Below are 27,223 nucleotides of genomic sequence, written 5' to 3'. Positions count from 1 at the left end.
GTGGCCGATGCCCTTAGTAGGAAATCCATTAGTGATGTAGCTAGTATAGCCATCCGGGAATGGGAGATGTTGGGTGCACTTGGGGATTTTGATTTATTTCTGGAAGAATCCGTTGAGGCTGCAGCCTTGTTTTCCGTTGTCGCGCAGCCTACACTTGTAACTAGAGTGTTAGAGGCACAGAGAGGTGACCTTGAGGTAGAATCCCTCCGAGAGAAGATCTCCAGTGGGAAAGTGGAGAAGGGTTTGACGGTGTATCCCGACCTGAGTGTGAGATACCGAGACCGTTTGTTTGTACCGGAGTCTTGCGGAGAGGAAGTACTCCGAGAGTTTCACCATTCACGTCTTGCGGTGCATCCGGGAGGCACTAAGATATCGGGATTTGGGTTTGTTGCAACCCTTGCCTATTGCCGAGTGGAAGTGGGAGTATGTCACTGTGGACTTCGTTGTAGGTCTTCCGAGGACTCAGCGGGGTAGTGACGCCATTTGGGTGGTTGTAGACCGGTTGACTAAGTCGGCGCACTTCATTCCTATGCGCGTGAGAGATTCGGTAGACCATCTTGCCGACTTGTATATTCGGGACATAGTGAGATTGCACGGGGTCCCAGTGACGATCGTCTCGGATAGAGATCCTCGTTTTACTACTAGGTTGTGGCAGAGTTTGCAGAGTGCCTTGGGCACTAAGTTGACCTTTAGTACAGCTTATCATCCGCAGACTGACGGGCAGTCCGAGCGTACTATTCAGATCCTTGAGGATATGCTTCGGGGTTGTGTCCTTGACTTTAGTGGGACGTGGGAGAGGCACTTACCATTGGTGGAGTTTTCCTACAACAACAGCTTTCAGTCTAGTATCGGTATGGCACCGTTTGAAGCCTTGTATGGCCGACCGTGTAGGTCTCCAGTTTGTTGGGCCGAGGTGGGTGATGCACCTTTGTTGGGTCCGGAGTTGGTTAGGGAGACGACGGAGAAAGTTGAACTTATCCGTAGGAGGCTTGTTACTGCCCAGAGTCGTCAGAAATCTTATGCTGATCGTAGGAGGAGGCCTTTGGCGTTTGAGGTAGGTGATCATGTTTTCTTGAAAATATCACCTAGGCGAGGTTTGCTGGGGTTCGGGAAGAGTGGGAAGTTATCCCCTCGGTTTATTGGCCCTTTTGAGATCCTTGAGTGGGTTGGGGAAGTCGCTTACCGTTTGGCTTTACCGCCGCAGTTGTCCGGGGTGCATGACGTCTTTCATGTTAGTATGCTTCGGAAGTATGAGCCGGATCCATCGCATGTATTAGATTGGACCGACTTAGAGGTAGATGAGGATGCCTCGTATAAAGAGAGACCAGTTCGGGTCTTGGATAGACGGGATCAAGTCCTGCGTGGCAAGACCATCCCTTTAGTGAAGGTTTTGTGGAAACATCACGGGGTGGAGGAGGCCACTTGGGAACGGGAGTTGGAGGTCCGCGAGAAATATCCGGACTTGTTTGTTGTCGTATAATCTTGTATTTACATTTTGGACTATTGTTGAACTTAAGAGCTTTTGTATATGTCTTAAGTTGTGAAACATTGAAAATGTTTTGATTTATTGAAAGTATGTTTTGGAACTTGCCTCATATGGAAGTTGAATGTAACATTATATATGTTGAAATATATTGTTGAAATTGGAAAGGAAATGCGTAATGTTGATGCATGTTGAAAGTACATATGTTGTTTACATATTGTGAAATGCCTCTTGATAAGAGATGGGATAACCGGTAATGGGTCGAGTTTTTGAATGTTAAAGTGTAACATTGTTAAAAATGGAGAAAAACCTGTTTTTGAAAACTTGTGCTTAATTTCGGGGACGAAATTCTTTAAGGGGGGGAGGTTATAGCGATCCCGGATTTACCCTTGCTGTATAGTGATCCGGACATGTGTCCGTGGATGTTGGTAGTTGATTATTATCTCGTTTACGTCCTTTCTTACCTTGTATTTGAGTTATAGGATGTCACGCCCCAAAATTCGGACAATTAAATATTAAATTAGGACTAAACCCCAATAACATTCCATCATCCAAATCTTAGGGGTGAATCAAAAACTAAATGCACACCAAACCATCCACCATAACTTCATAACTAACCAATACCTCCACATCCAGGTAACAATAAATAGTCCAAACAACTTAAATAAAATACGGTTACAAGTCATGCCAAATTATTCCAATACTAAAGTCATAAAAACAAATAATAAATACATAAATGATTATCCACCCTACGCTCAAGAAAACATGAGAAATCCCAATAACAAGTCCAACAACTAAAGTAATTCCACGTCACCACTGTAGCCTCAACTAATCCTGCAAAGGAAGCTCGGCTGCGCTCAAACAGAACGCACCCGAGTTGCCAAGAGACAAAACGGGTCAGTATACAGGTATACTGGTATGAGTACAAGAATTGATACCCACGTGCCCACCAGACAAACAAAAATACATTTAATTCTTGTTACGGGACAAGACAAGTAGTTCCAACCGCACCGAGACAAATGGGTAGTTTCTCAAGATACAGTGGCATTTAGTTTCTTTCCCGTACACAACAAAATATAAATTGATTATAAAATAGACAAAATAGAAATAAAAATATGGTGGGTCAGCCCTGCATGAAAAGTTAGTAAGACCCACCATCCTGCAAAATAAAGTTAGTATAATTTAACCATAAACAATTTGTTAAAGAAGTAGAAAAATGCACCGATTCATGTTTAAGTAATTCGAATTGACCAAAACTCAAAGGACGAAAGTTGTACAGAATTAAATTTCCTAAAAAAAACAACCTCGAAACTCTGCATTGCCAAAATAAATCAAAACTACAATAACCAAGATCTTCCGATTATAAATTCTAACCAATTTAGAAAAAAAACACATTGTCTAGAATCTCGTATACATGCCTCTGCTCAAATTTCATAATGTACCGAAGTCGCTGACTATTTTTCAGGATCTACAAAACAACACAATTCACACTATACCAATAACCTCGTTATTAAATTCTTTGTACCTTAACTCCACCACTTCGGCTCTCCCCTTCTGGCCTACACATATATCCCATGTGCCTCCCGTATACCTAACACCGCTCCGAAGCCAAACTTGCACGGGGATATCGTCCCGAGTTTGACTCACACTCCCCGGATGGTTAGCATATACGTACGCGCGTAAATCAAAGCACTCGTCTACTCATGAGAACGAGCATCTCATCAACAACATGAGACAAATATAACAATGCCGGGCATAAGGCATTAAACAACTCTCATAATCCTCACTTTTTTATACACTCTTTCTCACCATCACTCAAATAAAACAACAATCCATGGAGTCATGGTGGAGTATAAGGAATTTATCTATGGGTTTCTAATTTATTTTATTTTCATATAATCATGAGTGCGATTACAACCATAAAATAAATCCATATAAAAACCCGAAACAAGACATACATAACTAATCAAAATAAGAAAAAATCAATCCATCATCTACATGCAAATACAAAATCAATCCAACATAAAAAAAATAAAAATAAATAAATAAATAAATAAATAGATTAAAAAAACACGAATTAAACATAAATCAAAGGAAGTGGGTTTTGTACTCACAATATTTTATATAAGATCAAAGAATATCTGGCAAACTAATAGAGCCACCAAAACAAAACCCTAATCTTTCCTTTTCTTTTGATCTCTCCAACCTAGTTGAATACTTCTATGTTACTATATATATAAGATTAAATATAGATACATTAAATTTATTAATTACAATATTAAATATCCCACTAAATCTCATGTAACCACCCAATTAATAAGTACAACATTCAATTCATTAAATATCCCATTAAGTTTCATGTAACCACCCAATTAATAATTACAACATTCAATCACATTAAATTTCATGTAACCACCCAATTAATAAAACCAAAAAAAAAAAAGATAACAATAACCATAATAATAATAAAATAATGACTTAAGAAAATTTGGGTTGCTACAATATATACACCTTAAAAGAATCTCGTCCCGAGATTCGATCGAAGAGGGTACTAAGCAAAAAGTTCCGGGTGCAAATGCCGAACTTTCTCTTCTAACTCCCAGGTAATATCATTCTCATCCTCGCTCCATTGCACTTTCACCAAGTTCACTTTCTTGCGCCGCAACTGCTTTACATCCCGATCTAGAATAGTAACCGGTCGCACCACATACGTTAGATCATCACTAATCTCCAACACTTCGGGTGATACTACTTGGGAGGGGTCTTGTACACACTTCCGCAATAAAGATACATGAAACACATTGTGAATCATAGATAAAGCAGGTGGTAGGGCTAATTTGTAGGCCACATTACCAATCTTCTCAGTGATCTCATATGGTCCCACAAATCTAGGTGCCAATTTTCCCTTCTTTCCAAATCGTATGATACCTTTCATCGGCGAGACCTTCAAAAACACGAAATCTCCAACATCCAACTCAATCCTCTTACGTTTTCTATCAGCGTAACTCTTCTGTCGGCTTTGTGCAGTCTTAATACGTTCCCGAATAATATTTACCTTCTCCGTAGTCTCCCTCACCAACTCTGGCCCTAACAACGGCGCATCTCCTACCTCTATCCAACAAGCAGGTGATCGACATGGCCTCCCATACAAAGCCTCAAAAGGTGCCATCCTGATGCTGGAGTGATAGCTATTATTATAAGCAAACTCCACCAATGGCAAGTGTTCTTCCCAACTACCACCAAGATCGAGGACACAAGCTCTCAACATATCCTCCAGGATCTGATTTACTCGCTCAGTTTGCCCATCTGTCTGGGGATGGTAAGCCGTGCTCAAGTCTAACCTAGCACCCAAAGCATGCTGAAAACTCTCCCAAAACTCTGCCACAAACAATGGATCACGATCTGAAACTATAGAAACGGGTGCGCCATGAAGTCGCACCACCTCCCAAATATACAACCTAGCCAGTTTATCCGCAGTTCGGTGAACACTGATAGGAATAAAATGAGCAGACTTGGTGAGTCGATCCACTATCACCCAAATAGATTCATTTCCTCGCTTAGACCGCGGCAATCCATCCACGAAGTCCATAGAGATGTACTCCCATTTCCATGTAGGAATCTCAAGAGGCTGCAAAAGTCCAAACAGCCGTTGGTGTTCTGCCTTAACCTGTTGGCACACAATACATCGAGAAACATACTCTCCTACGTCTTTCTTCATTCCTTCCCACCAAAATGTCCTCTTTAGGTCATGGTACATCTTAGTTCCCCCAGGGTGAATGGTATATCGGGACCTATGGGCATCATCCATAATCTCTTTCCTCAATTCAACAATATTAGGGACACATAACTTGCCCTTGAATCGCAATCCCCCATCGAAGTCCACAGACCAATCAGTGGGACAATCATCGATCAAATCCACGACCAGGTCATCGACCTTGCTGACGAGGATCCCATCTAAATTCTGTATTTGACGAACTTTACCTAGTAACGTCGGCTGCACGATCAAACAACCCATGTATGCCTTCTTAGCACTCTCTATTGGTTGAACATCATAAGTCGAAATTAACTCCAAGGACTTCCATTCTTGAATCATCAAAGAAGCCATAATCTCATGTCGTCGACTAAGTGCATCAGCGACTACATTTCCTTTCCCTGGGTGGTAAAGGATCTCGAAATCATAACTACTGATAAATTCAACCCATCTCTGTTGCCTCATGTTCAACTCTTTTTGAGAAAAGAGGTATTTGAGACTCTTGTGATCTGTGTACAATTCAAAGTGCTCCCCAAACAAGTAGTGTCGCCACACCTTCAACGCGAAAACAACCGCTGCCAACTCTAAGTCATGAGTAGGGTACCGTCTCTCATGAGGTTTTAGCTGTCGAGAAGCATAAGATACAACCTTCTGGTGCTGCATCAATACACATCCCAACCCAGTTCCACTCGCATCAGTAAACACTACTAACTTTTCCCCTTGTACCGGTATAGTTAACACTGGTGCTGTAGTCAACCGCTGCTTTAACTCCTGGAAAGCTTTCTCACAATCATCTGTCCATATGAACTTCACATTCTTGCGGGTCAACCTGGTCATGGGTACTGCAATAGTGGAAAATTTCTCTATAAATCTTCTGTAATAACCGGCTAGTCCTAAAAAACTTCTCACCTCTGTAGGGTTCGTGGACTGCTTTCATTCTTTGACCGCAACAATTTTCTCAAGATCTACTGCTATCCCTTGATTGGATACAAAATGACCCAAAAATCGAACTTCTTTTTCCCAAAAGTGACACTTACTGAACTTAGCGTATAGCTGCTGCTCCCTCAACGTTTGCAACACAACTTTCAAGTGTTATCTGTGTTCCTCCTTATTCTTAGAATACACCAGGATATCATTTATGAAGATAATCACAAACTTATCTAGATACGGTTGAAAAATTCTGTTCATCAAGTCCATGAAATAGGCAGGAGCATTGGTCAAACCAAAAGGCATTACAGGAAATTCGTACAACCCATACCGGGTCCGAAAAGCAGTAAGCGGTATACTTTCCTCTAACACACCCATCTGATGGTAACCCATTCTGAGATCAAACTGAGAGAAAATGGCTGCCCCCTTCAACTGATCAAACAAGTCATCAATTTTAGGTAACAGATACTTGTTCTTGATAGTCACCTTGTTCAGTTCTCTGTAATCTATGCACATGCGGAGAGTGCCATCTTTCTTGGAGACAAAGATCGTAGGTGCTCCACACGGGGAGTTACTTGAACGAATGAACCCTTCCTGAAGCATCTTTTCCAGCTACTTCTTCATTTCCACAAGCTCTTTAGGCGCCATTCTGTATGCCGCCTTAGAAATTGGTGCAGTTCCTGACACTAAGTTAATGCGAAATTCTACTACCCGTCGAGGTGGAGGTCCTAGTATGTCCTGAAATACATCCTCAAACTCACGTACCACATCTACCTTACTAATATCTTGCTTAGGGATTTCTACCGAGCACAAAAAAACTCATCATCACCGACTCTTCTCCATCGCTAGAAGTATGGGTAAGCCGTGGCATACCGGGAATATCTATATTTACAGTCCTTCCAGTACAATCTAGAGTCACAAAGTGTTTTCGCAGCCAATCCATACCTAAAATAATTGTAAACCCCTTAAACCCTAAGACAATTAGGTCCGCATACTAGACTCTACCCGTAAACTCTATCTCAAAATCTTTACACATCTCATAAAGTGTAAGTGCCCCTCCTAAAGGGGTCTCCACACGAATAGGTCTAGATAAGGAAGTAGACAAACTGTCTAGATATAAAAGAATGAGAGGCACTAATATCAAAAAGTATTCTAATGGGTTCTTGAAAAAGATTAAAGATACCTTCCAGCCATCACCTTCAAGTTAAACACACAAAAAGAATTCGTTCATAACTACTTAGAATAAACTCAACCACCAAACTAAACCAGCTAACCCATGTTTCCACAATCCGAGGATCACCTAAACTCTCACAAGTCTAGGGTAATCTAGAGCTCTGATACCAAACTGTCACGCCCCAAAATTCGGACAATTAAATATTAAATTAGGACTAAACCCCAACAACATTCCATCATCCAAATCTTAGGGGTGAATCAAAAACTAAATGCACACCAAACCATCCACCATAACTTCATAACTAACCAATACCTCCACATCCAGGTAACAATAAATAGTCCAAACAACTTAAATAAAATACGGTTACAAATCATGCCAAATTATTCCAATACTAAAGTCATAAAAACAAATAATAAATAAATAAATAAATAAATAAATAGATTAAAAAAACACGAATTAAACATAAATCAAAGGAAGTGGGTTTTGTACTCACAATATTTTGTATAAGATCAAAGAATATCTGGCAAACTAATAGAGCCACCAAAACAAAACCCTAATCTTTCCTTTTCTTTTGATCTCTCCAACCTAGTTGAATACTTCTATGTTACTATATATATAAGATTAAATATAGATACATTAAATTTATTAATTACAACATTAAATATCCCACTAAATCTCATGTAACCACCCAATTAATAAGTACAACATTCAATTCATTAAATATCCCATTAAGTTTCATGTAACCACCCAATTAATAATTACAACATTCAATCACATTAAATTTCATGTAACCACCCAATTAATAAAACAAAAAAAAAAAAGATAACAATAACCATAATAATAATAAAATAATGACTTAAGAAAATTAGGGTTGCTACATAGGATGTGTTGGGTAGGTTTGTTACAGGTTGGTTGAGTTTAGAAACCAAAACTAGTTGCCCAGATTTTGGCCTGTCCGCTCGAGCGGGGTTTTTGACGCTCGAGCGGGGAATACACCCATCCAGTATTTCCTGTGTAGTGTTGGATGCTCGAGCGGGGTATTGGACGCTCGAGCGGGAGGTTGTGATTGACGCTCGAGCGGGGCTTCGAGCGCTCGAGCGGGGACCTGTTGTGTCGAGATGCTGGGAGAGTGCATCCGGCGCTCGAGCGGGAGTTTAGCCACTCGAGTGGGAGTCTGTGAGTGCCGCTCGAGCGGGGGTTTGGACGCTCGAGCGAGGCGACTGGGTTTAAGTTCCGAGTTTTGACTTTTCAAATCACTTTTTCACTTTCTCTTCTCTCTCCTACTTTTCCAAAAACACCATTGTTGAGCCTCTCACTCTAGAACTCTACCTTCTCTCTAGGTTTTGATCTAGTAGGAGTGATTTGCTCATCTTTGGCCTTTACAAAAAAATTGTTGATTGTCGAGGGCTACATTTTAATCTGAAAATTTCGGGATTTGGAGCACGTTGGGTTTTGTCATCTTCTCCCTTGGGGTTCCGGATTTGAGGTAGGGATATCCTACTCCTCTCTATGGATTTTGTCTTTAAATTTTAGTACTTTGAGATGTTGGGGTTGGTTTGGTAATTTTGTGAAAGTTTGGGGCTTTTGTGTAATTTTACAAAAGTTGGGGTTTTATTTATAATAAACCTAGATGCATGTTTGGCATAGAGAAAGGGAATAAATGTTGAATCATTGATGAAAATGGGACCTTAAGGGTTGTAATGTTAATTATGGAAAATGACCTAATTACATTGTTTGATTAATTGAGATAATTAATTGTGAGAAATGAGGAAATGAAATGGAATTGTTGAGATTGGGAATGCATGGGGAAAAAGGGTGTAGTTGAATTATTTATCACTCACCGAATTGAAATGTTGATTGAATATCCATTTGCGCATTTATTTTCTGTTTAGAAATAACTGCTTTGGGCTGTCGGTGGAAGATAGTCGTGATTGTTGTAGACAATGCATGATGATTAGGCAAATGAAAACTAATCAATGGAATGTGTCATGGAATTTGACGGTTGATAGAATACATTAACGGTATGTATTGAATGATTGTATATAGAACCTATGTGTTTGTATACGTTATGTGTAAAGGAGGAGATGGGGGATGTACTCCGCGGTTTAGGGGAAGAGGGGGATGTACCTCTAAACCGGATAGTATTGGGAGAAGATAGGGGATGAACTCCGTAGATACAGCTCATATGCTTGTCTAGAGAAGTGAAGATAGAGCTCATATGCTTATCTTTGTGAAGTGTAGATACAGCTTATATGCTTATCTGTGAACGTGGGATATAGTTGTTATATATATCTGTTGAGAATATGGATACAGCTTATATGCTTATCTGTGAATGTGGGATATAGTTTTATACATAGCTGTTGAGATGATGATAGAGCTAATATGCTTATCTGTTGAAAAAGGGAAAATGAAAAGTAACGTTAACTCATAAGTCGTATGACATAAAGTGTGATTTATGTGGATGTATCAGTGTTGGCCATCTATCAATTGCTAATTTTTTAGTCATTGTTCATGGTTGGTTTAGTGTATTTCTACTGGGCTATGGCTCACCCTATATGGGAATATCATTTTCAGGTACAGGTAACATGCCACCTCCAAGGTCATAGCTTGGGAGGCTAAAGACGGGCAGACTTTTGTTGTTTAAGTTCCTTTTTGATGTATTACATGTAATTTCAAGTCGAGGGCTTAATGTGTAGATGAGTTAGCACTCTTTTGTTGTAACCAAGTGTTAACTTGGAAAGCTGTAAGCCAGTAGGGCATTTTGCATTTGTTGTTAACATGTAATACTTTTGTAATGAAACTCTGATGAATAGAAGAATGTGGATATTTCGTATGTCAATGAATGTTTTATTTGATGGGTTTAATGTTGTTATTTCGAGGGCGTTACAATTTTCTAGTAACAAACTACTTTGAAGCTTTCAAACATTTTGACTTATTCAAAAATACTCCAGTAACTTTATTGTAGCAATTTTTGAATATCTTAGCAGCCTACTTAACATGACACATTAGTAGCTGAGTCATCTTCTCAACATCCCTCCTTAGATCAGCTACTGCTCATTTCCTATTTTTCTTTTAGGAATTCAAACTTAGCTTTAGAAAGTGCCTTTGTCAGAATATCAGCAACCTGATTTTCTATTTTGCAATGGAGCAACAATACTTCTTCTTCTTTCTGTACTTTCCTGAGAAAGTAAAATTTAATCTTAAAATGCTTTGTTTTCCTATGGAAAACTGGATTGTAGATATAGATATAGTAGCTTGGTTATCAACAAAGATATGTGTGGACTCCTCCTGTTCCATATGCAGATCTGTTAACAATTGCCTAAACCACAGAGCTTGGTTTACAATTGTTGCAACAGCCGCATATTCAGCTTCAATAGTACTTTATGCAATAATCTCTTGTTTCCTTGAACACCAGGAGAACATGCCTAATCTAAAACTAAAACAAAAACCAATTGTACTTCTCATATCATCAATAGAACCTCCCAAATCACTGTCAAAGAAGCCATGGTCCTTAAAATCTGAACAATGAGTGAACTTTATGCCATAATTGACAGTGCCTTTGATATACCTCAAAATCCTCTTTGCAGCTTGAAAATGCATCTCACTTGCACAGTGCATAAACCTCGAAAGCAAACTCATAGCATGTATTGTATCAGGTCGGGTTGCTGTAAGATACATTAAGCAACCAATCAAACTCTTGTACAAACCTTCATCAACCTTATCAGCTCCATCATCCTTGTTGAATTTCTTTTTCTGATTCATAGGAGTTGATATAGCTTTGCAATCTTCCATGTGAATTTTTGTGAGGATCTCCTTTGCATACTTTTGTTGGTAGATAAAGACTTCATGCTATCTTTGCTTTACTTCCATTCCCAGAAAATAGGACAAATCTGTCATCTCAAACACGTTAAGTATCTCTGCTTTAAATTCCTTTATAAGCTCATCGTTGCTCCCTATTATAAGCAAGTCATCAATATAAATAGACACAACAATTAAGTCAGTAGCCTCCTTCACGTACATAGTAAATTCACTTAGGCTTTTTACAAAGCCTAGGCTTAATAAGTGGTTATCTATCCTGCTGTACCAAGCCCTTGGTGCTTGTTTAAGACCGTACAATGCCTTTTTTAGCAAATACACTTTATCCTCATGCCCTTGCATAACAAATCCCTCTGGCTGCTCTACATATATTTCCTCCTACAAAAAACCATTCAAGAAAGTTGATTTAACATCTAGCCGATAGACCTTCTAGCCTTTTTGCGCTGCAATTGCTAGTAGCAACTTGATTGTATCTAACCTTGCCACCGATGCAAAGGTCTTAGAGAAATCAACACTGTAGATTTGAGCATAACCCTTCACCACTAGCCTTGTTTTATACTTGTTAACTGATCCATCTGCATTTAACTTGGTTCTAAACACCCATTTAACTCCTATAATCTTCATATTTTGAGGTCTTTTCATAAGCTCCTAAGTGTTATTTTTCTCTATCATTCTCATCTCCTCTTTCATAGCTTTCATCCATTTTTTATCCTTTTTAGCTTCTTCAAATCCTGCAGGTTCCGTTACAGCAACACTGCATCTTTGATAAATGTCAGAAAGCAATCTTGTTCTCCTTACTGGTGGGTCATCAACATTGTCTTCAAAAGGTTGCAAATCTTCTAAAAATTGATCTTTTTCTCCATCATCCCAATTACATTGCTCATTTTCCATGAAAGTAACGTCTCTACTTATCAAAATTTTCCCTGTTTAAGGTTGGAAAACTCTGTAAGCTTTAGAGATGTTGTTGTAACCAATAAAGACTCACAGTTCTGCTTTCTTATCAAGCTTGTCTCTCTTCACCTGAGGCACATATGAAAACACAGACAACCAAATATTTTGAAGTTATGTAGTGAAGGTTTGTATCCATGGCAAGCCTCAACGGGTGTTTTTCTTTTCAAAGCCCTTGTTGGAAATCTGTTAAGTAGAAAAATAGCAGTATTTTGCAGCCTTTGCCCAGAATTTTTTTGGCAGCCCTTTTTCATGTAGAAAACATTTGGTCATCTCCATGAGTGTTCTATTCTTTCTCTCACTCACTCCATTTTGTTGTAGAGTGTATGGAGCTGTCATCTGGTACTCGATTCTAGCTTCTTCACAAAACAAATCGAACTATTCTGAGGTGTATTCCTTGCCATTATCTGATCTTAATACTTGCATCTTGTAGCCACTCTGGTTTTTCATCCAAGCTTTGAATTTCCAGAACACAGCTGCAATCTCAGATTTAAACCGTAAGAAGTAAATCCAATACGTTCTTGTTAAATCATTTATAAAAGCAATATAATATTTACTTCCCTTTAATGATGGGGTTCTCCGAGGCCCTCCAAGATCAGTATGTATTAGTTGCAGCTTCTGTGAGGCCCTCCAGGCCTTTTTAGGAAATGGAAATCTACTTTGTTTTCCATATTGACGAGCCTTGCAACCAAAGTAAATGCTCTTCTAGTAGATGTAACCCTTGTACCAGCTGATTTTTTTGCATATTTATGAGTGCTTCATGGTGAAAATGGCCCAATCTCTTGTGCCAAATTTCTTTTGTGTTCATAGAGACTTTGATATGCTATCTCCACATCTTTTATTGGATCTAGAGAGAAGCATTTGTCTCTCATTTTGATTGTACACACCTCGTGGCCATCTGTACCTCTAATCATACACTTTTTATTTTCAAACAACTATTTATAACCTTTTTCCAGTAGCTGACCAACACTTAGCAAATTTTGATCAATTCTAGGCACATATAAAACATCAGTGATTAGTTTTGTACCTGAAACACTTTCAATTGCTACTGTCCCTTTGCCTTTTACTTCAATGAACTCACCATTTCTAACCTTGACTTTGGAAATTTTAGTTATATCTAGCTCTCTAAAGAGCTCTTTGTCATAGGTCATATCGTTTGTGCAGCCACTATCAACTAACCAGTGCTCATTAGAGCTTTTGCTTGCATAACATAAGGTAACAAACAAGTGCTCCACCTCCTGCTGATCCACCATTTTAGCTTCACCCTCTTGCTGTTGTTTACTTCTGCAAACCTTCTCTATGTGGCCTAACTGTTGCACTTTCTATACTTGATGTCAGGTCTCCACCAACACTTAGATTGGAGATGATTTGTCTTCTTGCAATGCTGGCATCGAGGGTAAGTTCCTCATTTGTTGTTGCTGTCTCCAACTTCAGCACTACTTTTGCTTAAGTTGTCTTTATTGCCCTTCTTTTTCTTGCCTTTACTTTTATCCTGGATTTGTAGTTTGGCCTTCAAAACTCCCTCCACAAACCCTTCTTGCCTAATCAGTCTTCTTTACTCCTATGCCTATAAAGCATTCAAAAATTCTGCCAAGGAAATACTTGTTGAGTCTTTAGATTCCTTAAGAGATGAGATTTTGGACTCAAACCTTTCAGGTATGGTTACTAGGATTTTTTCAACAATCTTTTGATCAAACAAGTCTTCTCCAAGAAACCTTAACTTGTTTACTATGCTTAGCAGTCTATCAGAGTCTCATTTATGGTTTCTGATTTCTTCATCCTTTGTACCTCAAATTCCCTCTTTAAGTTCATTACTTGCATGCTCCTTGATCTGTCATTGCCTTGAGACTCAGTTTTGAGATAGTCCTAGATTTTTTGGCTGACTTCAAAGTCATGATCTTGGTAAAAATAGCTTCAGAAACTGCTGAATGGAGGCACGATTTGGCTTTGAATTTTTTAGTTGCCCTCTCCTTGTGAATCTTGATTCTTGTATAGTGGGATTGTCAGGCAATGGAACGATTTCATAATCAGCTTCAACTGCCTCTCACAGGTCAACTGCTTGCAAATAAGCAGTCATCCTTACTGCCCATGTTTGATAATTCTCACCAGTGAAAACTGGTGGTATTATTGGAAAGAAAGCATTTGAGGCCATGCTTAGAAAGGTTAGGTGTTTATGTGTTTTGGTATTTTGGTGAAAGATCACTCTCTGGATTTCTCACATAGGCCCCTTAAGAAAACAACTCTGATACCAATATGTTGTTATTTTTACAAGAACAGTGACAAAATAAGAACATATAAAAACATAAATGAGTTTCCAAATGACCTAATATTTTATTAACTAGAAAGTGATTTATATACATGATAAATATAACATAAATGCATAACAAATTGCAAAGAAATAGCATCACAAGCCCATGAATACATGAGCTTATCTTCTAGTTCCCTATTTTCTAGTAACAAACTACTTTGAAACTTCCAAACATTTTGACTTATTCAAAAATACTCTAGTAACTTTATTTCGGCAATCTTTGAATATCTTAGCAGCCTACTCAACATGACACATCAGTAGCTGAGTCATCTTCTCAACATGTTTGTAGGTTGCCCAAAAGTGTGCTTCACGCTTCCTCAAATTAGAAACACAAGCGGCAATAGAGGTGTTTAGTAGAGCTTATAAGCTGCTTGTTTCAACTTTTAGCTTAATATAAGCTAAAACATTATGTTTGGTAGAGCTTAACTCATCAGATTATAGCTTAAATTAAGTAGAAAAATAGCTTTTCCATGAAGTGGCTTGAGGGGTGCTCAGCAGATTATAGCTTAAGCGGGAAGTTGGTTTGGAGGGGCAAAATTACTTAAATGCCCCTTATCAAATTCCGGAATTACCAAATACCCCGTATATAAACCACATTTTCACACTGTTCACTCTGTGAGAGAGAGAGAGAGTGGCGATTTCCGGCGATGGTGGCGATTTCTGGCGATAGTGTGGTTTCTGACGTTTCTGGTATCCAAATACCACGTCTCTTCTCTCTCGATCGATCGATCGATCTTTCACCATCGCTTTCACAATTGAGGGGCAAAACCCTAACTGTCGCGATCGATCTCAAACCCTAGAGTCGAAACCCTAGTGCCGCCGGTGACATTTGAAACCCTAGCGCGATCAATCTCAAACCCTACATCCGTCGGTGACGATCTGAACCCTAGCACGATCGATCTCTTCTCTCTCTTCTGCGATCACTTTCTTGGCGATCTCTTCTCCGGTGGAGAAGAGAGGGGCAACCTCCGATGATAATAGCGTTGCTCTCTCAACAGCTCTCTCTCTGCTCTTGTCGTCACCGGTGTTAGGGTTTTTTGGATCTAGGGTTTTCTGGATCAATTTTTTTTTTAGAGGTTTTCTGTGTTTTTTTGATAAAAAAATAATAATTAATGAATAACAAAATAATAATTGATGTTAATTAAGCCATTAATTGACAACTAATTAATTTATAATGAAAAAATAAAATAATTTTATACTAATTGATACTATTAATAATTTTAGTGTTAATTGATGGTAATTAAGTCATTAATTGTCATTAATTAATTTGTAATGAAAAAAAAAATATATATATATACTAACTGATACTATTATTAATTTTAGTATTATTTTATGGTAATTAAGCCATTAATTGACACTTAATTCATTTATAATGAAAAACTGTAAAAAAATTATACTAATTGATACTATTATTAATTTTAGTATTAATTGATGGTAATTAAGCAATTAATTGACACCTAATTCATTTATAATGAAAAAATGAAAAAAATTATACTAATTGATACTATTATTAATTTTAGTATTAATTTATGGTAATTAAGCCATTAATTGACACCTAAACATTTATAATGAAAAAAATGTAAAAAATTATACTAATTGATACTATTATTAATTTTAGTATTAATTTATGGTAATTAAGCCATTAATTGAGAAAAGAAAATATTAATATTAATATTTGATAAATAAAATAAAAATTAATTGATACTAATTATTAATATTAATATTAAACATTCTTATATCATTGAGACTAATTAAGAAAAATAAAAAAAAAATAAAAGAAGAAAAAAAAATAAATATTAATGTTAATATTAATTGATACTAATTATTAATAATAATTAAGAAAAGAAAGAAGCAAGGAAAAAAAAAAGAAAATGTATCAATTAACAAAAGAAAAAATAAATAAAAGAAACAAGGAAAAAAAATTATTAATATTAATTGATACTAATTAATAATTTTAGTATTAATTGAGACTAATTAAACCATTACATTTTTATCAAATGTATCAATTTTTATATAAATTGATACTAATTAATACTAATTATGTTAATTGGAAAAAAAATGACAAAATTATCATTTTTATATCATATAAGGACAAAAAGGACAATTATATATAAAAAAAATCTATTTTACAGCTTATCTACTAAGCATTATTCTACTGCTTAAATCATAATCCCACAGCTGCACCAAACAGATTAACAGCTTATGTTCACAGTAACAAGCTATAATCTGTTAAGTTATAATTTATAATCATTTTCCTACAACTCTACCAAACGGGTCAATCTCTCTTTCAGATGGTACAGTCACTTCCTCACTCACGGATTCACTCTCTCTCACTGATGCCCATCAACAATGGCCACCGACGAATCGCCACCATTGAAAAATTGTATTTCACTCTCTCTCTATCCTCTTGACTCGAATCTCTTTTTCTTAGAGGATTTCTAATGATAATTGATGAATAGATCAACGAGAGAGGTAAAAAAATTCTTGCACTACAACAAGTTGGGTCTTGAATGACGAATTTTTTTTGTCTCCAAAGAGCTAATTTCGTCACTATAGATATTTGTGAAAAAATATTTTCGTCACCTGTTTCGTCATTGAATGTTTGTCACTAAAAACCATCGTGATGAAAAATAATTTTGTTACCAATGAATTTACTTCAGTGACGAAATTTTTTGTCACCAATATAACAACATTTTGTCACCAAAAATTCTCATTTTTGTCACCAAATAGTTATTCAGTACCATATTTATAACTTTAGTTGACGAGTAAATTTGTCACACATGTTGATCATTGATGAGGAAATAATTTCGTCACAGTAAGATGTAAAGATGATGAAATTTTTCGTCTCCAAAAGTCATACATGGGTGACGAAATTTCGTCACAAATATATATATATACGTGACGAAATTTTTAATCACCAAACAACAAAATCAATAAAATGTTTCATATATAAATTACAATAAATTGTCACAAAAAATATTTATTAGTGACGAATAGTCACTTTGTCATAATAACAAGTACAAATGACAAAAAAAATTTTATCACTGAACTTGTTCCATATTTTGTATTTCAATTTAAATTATTATTTCACAAACCCAATACCTTTTTAAATGTACTACGAAATCTACTAGCTATTTTACACCACTCCACAAAATAATTCACTAAACAATTTATATCATAAATGAAAATATATCCATCAAACAAATTTAATAATAATCCATTAAGTGCAATAAAAAAAAACCATCGTAACAACTTCCAAAATGAACTAACGTGGAGTCTTCCAAAAAAAATAACACTCAACTAGGTTTAAAACTAGAACTAAGTATCAGTTCAAGAAAAAAAATTCAACACTTTGATCTTGATTTGCATGTATATATGCTTCAAATAAATGTCATCAAAAACCAATTTGCAAAGAAAATAAACAAGGAAAACATTAATATATTATGAATTACATCTAAACTCATATATAAATAATTTTATTTTATAAACCAATTTAGTAGAAATGCATATAACAATCCAAAACTTCAAAGAGTTGAGGTGATCCTTAATGATAAAGCAACACAGATAACAGAAGATGCCAAAAGATTGCAGGAATACCAAATATCACTATCATTAATGCTAGAATATATTTAATAGCTTGAAAATATAATGTAGCATTGGGATACATTTGATTCATGACAATGGGTCGATGACTTCTTCAATGAGGTAAATTTGATCCGTGGAATTCAACACAAGAACCTTGTAAGACTTTTGGGTTGTACCATTGAAGGTCCAGACCGCCTTGTTTATGAATTTGTACCCAACAAAAGCCTTAATCAAATCTTCTTTGATAAGGAATCATTGTGATTTTTTATTTTTTATTTATAAACATGCTCATGTTTATTTTTTTGGCTCTTACTTTGGTTTTTAATTTTGGCTGCTTTTGGCTAAAGATAAAATACTAAATTGTTTAAATTTTTTTTTCTTATTTTCATCTTTTTGCAATAAAATGGGAGCAATACACATTTTTACATTTCTTCATATATTTAGAAGAACCCATGTATCATTAGATTTGTGTAATTGAAGGTAATTGTGTAACTTGCATTACTACACAAATTAAAGGATCACTGAATTCACTCAAAATTGCAATTACAAATGTATTCATGTAATCATATCACATAACAAACCACGCAAACTTTCTTTCCAAAAAAACTAGGCAAACATACTTATATGTTTTAAGAGTTTCCAAAAAACTCTTAACTAATACTGCTTTTACCATCAACTTGTCTATATGAGATTAATCCTACTCCCTGATGGAGTTTCACATTACTATGACCCAAAACTTGTAACTTCTTTTTTTTTTTTTTTGGTGTGGCTATATTATAATTGACAAAAGCATATAAAGAAAAATCTGAGATATCCTTGCACCTTCTTTCAATTGTATCTTTAAGTGGCGACACTCTTTTATTCCATGCAGATAAGAACAAGACTCAAATTCTAAGCTGGAACTAGCAGTTCGACATCATATTGGGAATGGCAAAGGGGCTTGCATATCTCTATAAAGGTTCTTAAGTGAAAATTATCCATAGAGACATCAAAAGCTAGATTAGAGAGACATCAAAAGCTGGGTTACAGAGACATCAATAGCTAACAAATAATAGCTCTATCCATGTAAAAACAAATTGTGTACACAATGAATCTAGCTTAACAACTAGAAGGTCCTTTCTACATGGCAAGGTCCTATTAATCGCATCACTAACTTAGAGTAACTCCAACACTGCCTAGAAAAAATACACAAAAAAGTAAACACATAGTTTTGTCTCTACTTTGGTTAGTGTGTATTTTCACTAGGGTCATGCTAAGTAAGAAGTAACTAATGAATCTATTTTCATTAAATACATCTTGAAACTTGTTAAATCTTAGTTATTAATTAGTCAAACTACTGTGCTTTAATTAGTATATACTAACCAACATGAGAAAAATAAAAAGATAAAACAAGCGAGACTTACCAAAAAGGCAATCTACGAGTTCATGGGATACCTCCTCCTCTAACTTCGTCTTTTTGTGCTTGAATTTCATGTTTTTGTGTTGTAATTTCTTCTTTTTGCGACTGAATTTCCTCATTTTGCTCTTGTATTTCAAGAGAGCTGGCAGAAAAGGAAAACTATATCAATTTTTCACAAAATAGCCAGGAACTGAAGTGTTATGACTAGCATCAATCTGAACACAGTAGAAAGCTGCTTAGGAAAGTACAAAAGAAGGGGGGAAAAATCATTGAAGCGTGAGAAAATTTACAACTTATTCAAGAACTCATCAAAAAAATCACAGAAACTACAGCATTCACTATTTATGACAGATAAATGACTCCCAATCTAAGAACTTAAGCCATTCTTGTTAACTGATCGACCTTGATGTCCTGTACATAATCTACTAATACTAAGCATTTCGATGTTTAAATTTTTGACCTTTTCACTACTGTCCAGTACCACTGAGACATGATAAAATAATCATACCTGGAGATGGAATGCAACCAATAATATTATGGATAAGGAGTTCATTGTTCGAATTGTTAATATCCTGTGCTTTTGCCCAAGCTTTCATCTGCAATGGATAAAAACACATTGGCATTAATTAGATGTCACTGTCACGACCCAAACCTGGCCCTATGGGTTTAGCACCGTAACCGGCCAGTAATCCGAGATTACCGAAGGCCTGCAGAACAGTAGAATAATAAAACAGAGTACAGGGCCTGGCGGAAGCCAATACAGTAAATGAATAGTGTCCATTGAGCTGTGTCAGTCTGTATGCCAAAAAGATTTTTCATGCATTCACATATACAAACAGTACAGTTTATACAAAATTTACAGTCACAGTGCAGGGACCTAATCCCTTGATAACAGTACGGTTGGCAGTTAACAGTCTATACAGTAATCCAACCAATATGGAGGCAGACAGGGGAAAAACAAGACACCCCAAAGCCATAGCATGGCAACTCGGAACCTCTCAGTGAGGCACAAAGGCTGGCTTGACAAAACTGGAGTCTAACCCACGCTCCTAGCTCCGATCTGGTGGCTGAGCACCTACATATATATATAAACAGTGAGCTAAAGCCCAGTGAATAACATAATGCGTAAAGGGGTTATGAATGAAATGTCCTTACAATAATGAAATCAGTTCATTAATCAATACTTCAGTCTTTCAATCAGAACAGTTATTCAGTCATATGTGGTACATCCATTAGCATAGCAGTGAACAGTAGGTCTTAAAGACCGAGCAGTAATGATGGCCATCAATCAGTAAACAGTAGTGGTTCCACGAGGGAACCGACAGAGAATTCTGTCTCAGTAACAGTAAACAGTAGGTGCCAAGGATGCCACAATACAGTTCAGAAGACAGGACATACATTCATTCAGTAAACAATATCAGTTTAGTAAACAGTGCAGTTCAGTATTCAGAAGATAATCATTTGAACATATCTTTACACAACTATTACTCACAGAGTTTGGGCTACAGTATGCTAGAGCGTGTCTCCCCAGTCGCCAACCCTACACAGTTAACAGATTGAACACACACTAAGCTACACAGTTGGGAGATAACGTAATTTAACCTCTAATGCCTCGGTGTGTTCTACATCTATCCTCAACAAGATGTCTTAAACTAGGCCTAAGAATGCCTAGAATGGAATGAGGATGCAAAGATGTAATCAGAAGACTGTTTCAAGATTTTCAGAAAAACAGAGTCCCGCTCGAGCGCAGGTTTCCCCGCTCGAGCGGTCATGCGACAAAGGTACACGCTCGAGCGTCAACTTTCCCGCTCGAGCGTACTGTAAAAGTACTGGATGGGTGAAATCTCCGCTCGACGCCCGCTCGAGCTTGAGACATGACTCCGCTCGAGCGCCCAATCCTCCGCTCGAGCGGACTGTAAAACAGTGCAGAGATACAGGATGCTCGGATTCCACGCTCGAGCGGCACATCCCCCGCTCGAGCGGAAGTGCAGAATCTGGGAATTCCAGATTGCACCTCCAAGCTCAAACTCACATTCAAATGCATCAAAACCAATCCTCTTGGGCCCATTTTCTGGAAAACATTTATAAACACATAGAATATCCTAGTTCAAAGCTCAATTTTGAGAAATCAAGGCCCAAGGGTGTTTAATTCAAACTCAATTTCAAACCAATTTCATGAACAATATGAACACGCAAACATGCATGAATTCAAATCATTTTGAAGCTCCAATTTGATGCTCTAAGGAGCCAATTCTTTTCAAAACATGGTGAAATCATGGACTTAACATAATTATGAACATGCATGTACCCCTTTTTGCCATGAAACAACTCAAACTCATCAATTCAAACATGCATACATGAAATGAGCTCTATATCAACATGTATGAACTAAAACAAGGCTTATCTCTACAATTAAACATGGACCATGCAAGAATCAACTTAAAGACAAACCAAAAGGATGAAATTCATACCCAGGTTCCTTAATTACTAGTCTTGAGGTTCAATCTAGCAATCCACACTTCAATTAGCAGACAATTCTCAAGTTGAGCTCAATTCTCTCCTATCTCCTCTCTTGGTCGGCTAGTGTAAGGAAAAGGGCTGAGGAAATGGTTTTTGATTCAAGTGTATGAGTGTATACAAGGCTCAAAGGTGTGTGAGATAGTGGCCCACTTAGTGGCAAGTTGGTAATTATGGCAAACTTTGCAATTAACTCATTTTAATCTAATTTAATCATACCTAATCATTTTTCAGATAACTTTACTATAAAATCACATTAATTATGACGATCATAAAACTTCAATCAATTCCGGATTCGGCCGCCGATAAGGCCTTCAATTAGCAGTTTAAACACTAAAATACGAACAGATCAAATAATCAATCCACAGATAGAACGCAAATTAACATACATACTCAGTCAATTCAGTTCCGATTTTCAGTCAGTCAGTTCAGTACTTTAAGCAGATTATTATCAGTTCAGTTTAACGGTAATCAGTGTTTATCGGTAAGCAGTGGTGAGGGTTATTACAGTCACTGAACAAGACTTGTGAGAAAATATTTTGGTGTCAAGTTTATGAATTTTGTTCTCCATCCCTCTTGAAATAGAGCTTACATACAGAGCACATCGTAAGAGCTTTCTCACAAATAAACTTAATGAGAACATCTTTGACCCTCTTCTATATGAGCATCTATTGGATGTTTGGTGCATGTACCTACTCTCTCTCTCTCTCTCTCTCTCTCTCTCTCTCTCTTTATTTTTGTACCCAACATAGCAGTGCAGCTATCTCCTATTCAGAATCCACTCAATTCCTAGGTAACTGCCCTGCATCTGATCCATATGCAGAGGAACTATCACTATCGGAATATGTAAGTAGTGTATGAGATTCAATTAATAAATGTATTTCACAATCAAACAGAAACCCTTAAAGGGCAGTCGAATTACGGTGAATATAGATATACAAATACTGCATAATAACTAAAACAGATAACATTTACCACTTAAAGAAGAACCAGAGTCACTGCTAGAACTACTGGAACTACTTGATCCACTAACATTAATCCTCTTATTTCCCGAACTCTCAACTGTTTTAGATTCTTTTGGTGCCTGCAATGGCTGGAGCCAGGTTCTGTAATGATATTAAGACGAATAGTTCATTATCCAACTAATAGTTAAAGAGCCTCTGCAACAGTCATTAAACCTAAATTCAAGTTAGTAATTTACCATGCTTGCACAGGTCCAGTGAGACTCATTTTATATGCACTGTTTACTGTATAAAATACATATCTTTTTAAAAATCTGTAATGAAAACTTTCAAACCTCTAAATAACTTGTGTTGTCCGAAACATTCTGTATAAGCCGCATGAGGATGGCCAGAATAGCTCCTGATTCGAATTTCTCCTGAATCCTTTAGTCTGTCTTGCCGTTGTTGCCGTTGCTTTCGAGTTTAGGAGGAAGAATCGACAAGGAATGACTTCAAATGTTTGAACATCTCTTGCGACTTCTCTACATTGATTGCATGACCTACATTCTTTATGATCACTAGTGTGTGTTCTCACCCAGATGGCTGAAAAAATAAACGGAACATGATTCAATGAAAATGAATCAAGCCTCAGGCTTTAAAGCAATTCAAAACATTAGAAAATGCAAAAGCCCCACTTGGTTGCCAAGGAAACAAATGATATTAAAACTCGAGAAATCTTGCAAATAAAAAAGGTTACAAGCTGTCATTTTCTTTTCCTCCAACCTCTTGGAAACCAGAGAGGGCCAAAATACAAAACCTTATATCTAAAAAATGTTACTAAAATTATAAAATTCTTTGTATTGACCTTTTTAATCTGTGCGCCAATTCCAGTGGAAATATCCGATCTTGATTTCCCCAGATTATAAACATGGGCTACATCATGGAGAAATTACGCTATTAGCGAGCCAATCAAACTAGTAACTGAGAAACAAAGCAGGAGCTAAATAATATGGTGACAGACAAAATAAGAGATACAAAAACCTGAGTTATCTTGGGAAGATCAGAAAGTTTTATATCCTTGTGCAATGCTTGGACCAATTCTTTTCTTTCTTGAAGGTATTTTGTACACATCACATGCCCACACAGACTAATTCACAAAAGCAGTTTCAGGCAAACCAATATAGGGTAAATCCCATTTCCTAGAATCTTACCTTGTGATAGTAAGATATCAACAAATTCACAAATTTAAGACTAGCAACATTACTATGTGTTACAGAGTACAGACTACAAACATATTATTTAGGCAAGCAAAGAAAATTACTCATCAAACATTACAAGAAGGAAATCATTTATGAAATGTGGCTAAAAATCCAGTCTTGGCATTTACCCGAAAGACTAAACACGAAGATTGTCTAGCAATCAAACCTCATTACTTTCAAAATTTGCAGATAGTAGCAATTTGTGACAATACAGAAGAAATCAATGTTAACCCATAGAATACATTTAAAAAAAAAAAATCAATTTTACAATGTAATGAAGGAGAATTAAAATGCAAGTCTTGGATTTGTGATGGAAATTTTTTCAAACATATCTCAAACCTGGTGAACTAAAATGACCCTTCAACTCTAAAATACCCAACAATATGGCAATGTTTCACACAAGTATTTTATCAAACACAAGGGCTTCTACACCGCCTCCCTCTCCCAATCCTCTTTTGGCTCCCCAACTTCTTCATTCCCCTTAGGAACCCCTATCCCAGCTGGTTACACTTCCCCTTATGCCTCTTGAAACAGCCCCTCCAACCCTCTACTACCATAGATCTATTGCCTCCTTCCCTCTTATCCACAACCACAAAACTACTCTTTTTCTCTACCACAAATCCAAAATGCCTGCCCTTTCCCTCCCTACTATAGCACCGCTAGCCCTCCTCTCACACCGCACCTCCGTTACATCATTCCATCCCCACCACAACGCCACCATGTTACCAAAAACCCTTACCCCACCATTAAACAACTACGAGAGAGAGAGAGAGGGGGAGAGAGAGAGAGAGAGGCCATGCCTTTGTGTGTTTTGTAAGAAAGGGATGAGACGAAGACTGGAGCACCAAAACAAAAAAAGGTGGGGGAGAATCAATAGGGTTTAGGGATGGCAATGGAGGGCAATGGGGTGGTTATTAATTCCCCATCCCCATTTCCCTATAATTATTTTTACCCATTCCCCATTCTCTATCCTCTATGGATACTACCCTCCACATCCCCTAATCGGTTTGGATTTTCCCCAACCCAACTTGACCCTATTTTTTTTTTTTAACCAAAGCTAAATATACATTTAATTTAATTTTTTTTGACTTAACAACAAAATCAAATACACATTAATTAATTAATTAAGAAGTTCGTTTTAAAGTAATCGAATATATAATTTTAAGACAATCAACTAAGTTTTTAGTGATTGAAAAAAAAATAAAAAATTATATAATTGTTTTCATCTGATGGTGCCACATTACGCCACATCAGAACATTTTAAAGACAATAAAAGAAAAAACAAAATCTTACAAGAATCATGTAAAAGGGAGATTTAATATTAAATTAAATCAATAACTCAAATGTAATCAAGCCCAAATTTCTTACAAATTTTTCAATCGAATTTCATTGACATCTATATTTACAACACACTAATTCAACTAAAAGCAAAAGAAATAAAAAATTAAAAATAAAAAAACAAAAGTTAAAAGCAACAAAAATTCTAATTCAACAATGCACATTCAACAAAAATTCCAATTCAACACTCCAATAGCAGTAGCAACACTCCAGCAGCAGCAGCATTTCATCAAGACTAATCTGTGCATAAGCCCTATCAAGATCTGTCTGCACCAAATCTATACTATTAACATGATAAGGCAGCACTCCCACTTGGTGGTGAAGCATGTTTTTTAAGCTCCGTCACATTTTGTATTCCCAAAAAAGTCCAAAAAAATATATTAATTCATTGTCTGATTTCTTTTTTTTTTTCTTTTCAAACCACTTAAGATGAATATGTAACTTGATTGATAGATGGAATTATATCACTAACCATCAAGTCTCTCCTTTTTTTATCTCTCCACTTCCAATCTCACTATGTATTTAACTCATTTTGTCTCTTCTCACACTCTCATACGGTAAGGTAATGTATGGTTAGGATTATTTTTTAATTATAGTATATAAAAACCCAGAATTATAAAAACCAAAAATAGATAAAATCATGCTTACAGTGCAAGAGATTCTCCTAGTACAGAATAGATTCTCCTACTAACAAAATGACTGAACGGAACATAAAGACATTTTCATATTCAAGTTCTAAACATCAGAAAAAAAATTCCAAAAAATATACCTCATTTAAGTTAAGGTAAAAAACACATCCTCTATCATTCATCTTAACTAGATCAAATCAGTGATGCCATCTAAATGTTCCAACTCAAATTTGACTTGGTGTACCAGAAAAATTAGAATTAAGCAAAGACATTTCACAAAGACAAATAAAGGAAAGATAATAGTAATAGTAATTCTCATTCTAGACCAGATAAGTGATGATAAATATAATGTCTCCCTCACATTTTGGCCATGTTTGATTGGTTAGTCATTTACTAATGAACTCTTCAAAATAAATCAAAAACCCTTGTTCTAATGATAATAGTAATAGTACATCACTAATACTGAGCTGCTGTCTATTACATTCTGAGAATGGGTTCATATGTTAATGGAACAAGTTCTAAATGTCTCAAAAATAGTTGATACAACCATCAGGCACAGTGTTATCCAATGCAAGTACCTCCGAATCAGCCATACGGATACTGAAATTCTGAATATTAGTGTCTCAGTTGAAAACTATGTTCCTGATAGTGTTTACACCTAACATAGCAAAAGAGCTTTAAAAAAATACTTATAAATAAAAAAAACTAACTGAATCAATTACATGTCTACAATCTTGGAAAAAAAATACCCTCCCAACTATCATTATGATCTAAAATCTGCAGGAAAAAAGGTTCTCTTTGAACAAAAGACAATGAAAGAAAATGAAAATGACATGCTTCTAGAAAGATGAGGACAACTTGTCTGATATTAAAGATTGGGATGAACTGTCTCAGTCATGTAGAACTTTGTCGTTGTAATTGTTATTGCTTTGTCCATGTAGTAATGGCCATTTTATTAATGAAAAAGATGATGGCAAAAGTATAGATGCAAGGAGCAATACCCATTCTGATTATTTGGACTCTACAAAGGTAGTGAATCTGGAAACAGAACCAGATTCAGCTCCAAAGAAAAGGGGTAAGAAACCTGTATATATATACAGGTATATACATATAGATTTTTGTGCTACATCAGTTGAAAATCAAAGTAA

The 27,223-nt window shown here is 36.4% G+C and overlaps 1 protein-coding gene across 1 annotated transcript; it reads right to left on the bottom strand.

The window, feature by feature from the left end:
- Positions 1-4,034: 4,034 nt before the first annotated feature.
- On the bottom strand, positions 4,035-5,699 carry LOC145791214 (uncharacterized). The gene is made up of 2 exons (XM_082871536.1): positions 5,047-5,699; positions 4,035-4,653 (listed from the first exon to the last, which is right to left on the bottom strand). The coding sequence occupies exons 1-2, from the start codon at positions 5,697-5,699 to the stop codon at positions 4,035-4,037; spliced, it is 1,272 nt and encodes a 423-aa protein (XP_082727662.1).
- Between the last annotated feature and the right edge of the window lie 21,524 nt (positions 5,700-27,223).

The sequence above is a fragment of the Camellia sinensis genome, chromosome 1, assembly GCF_055761805.1.
Source record: "Camellia sinensis isolate YWXY chromosome 1, ASM5576180v1, whole genome shotgun sequence".
NCBI classification, from domain to species: domain Eukaryota; kingdom Viridiplantae; phylum Streptophyta; class Magnoliopsida; order Ericales; family Theaceae; genus Camellia; species Camellia sinensis.
Note: the sequence above shows the minus strand (reverse complement) of the source record. Positions and strands in the feature narration are given on the sequence as shown.

Coding starts and splice junctions, on each gene's coding strand:
- LOC145791214 (XM_082871536.1), bottom strand. CDS start 5,699: ATGAGGCAACAGAGATGGGTTGAATTTATCAGTAGTTATGATTTCGAG. Junction 4,654..5,046: donor TTCGTGGATGGATTGCCGCG/GTCTAAGCGAGG, acceptor CTCCAGCATCAG/GATGGCACCTTTTGAGGCTT.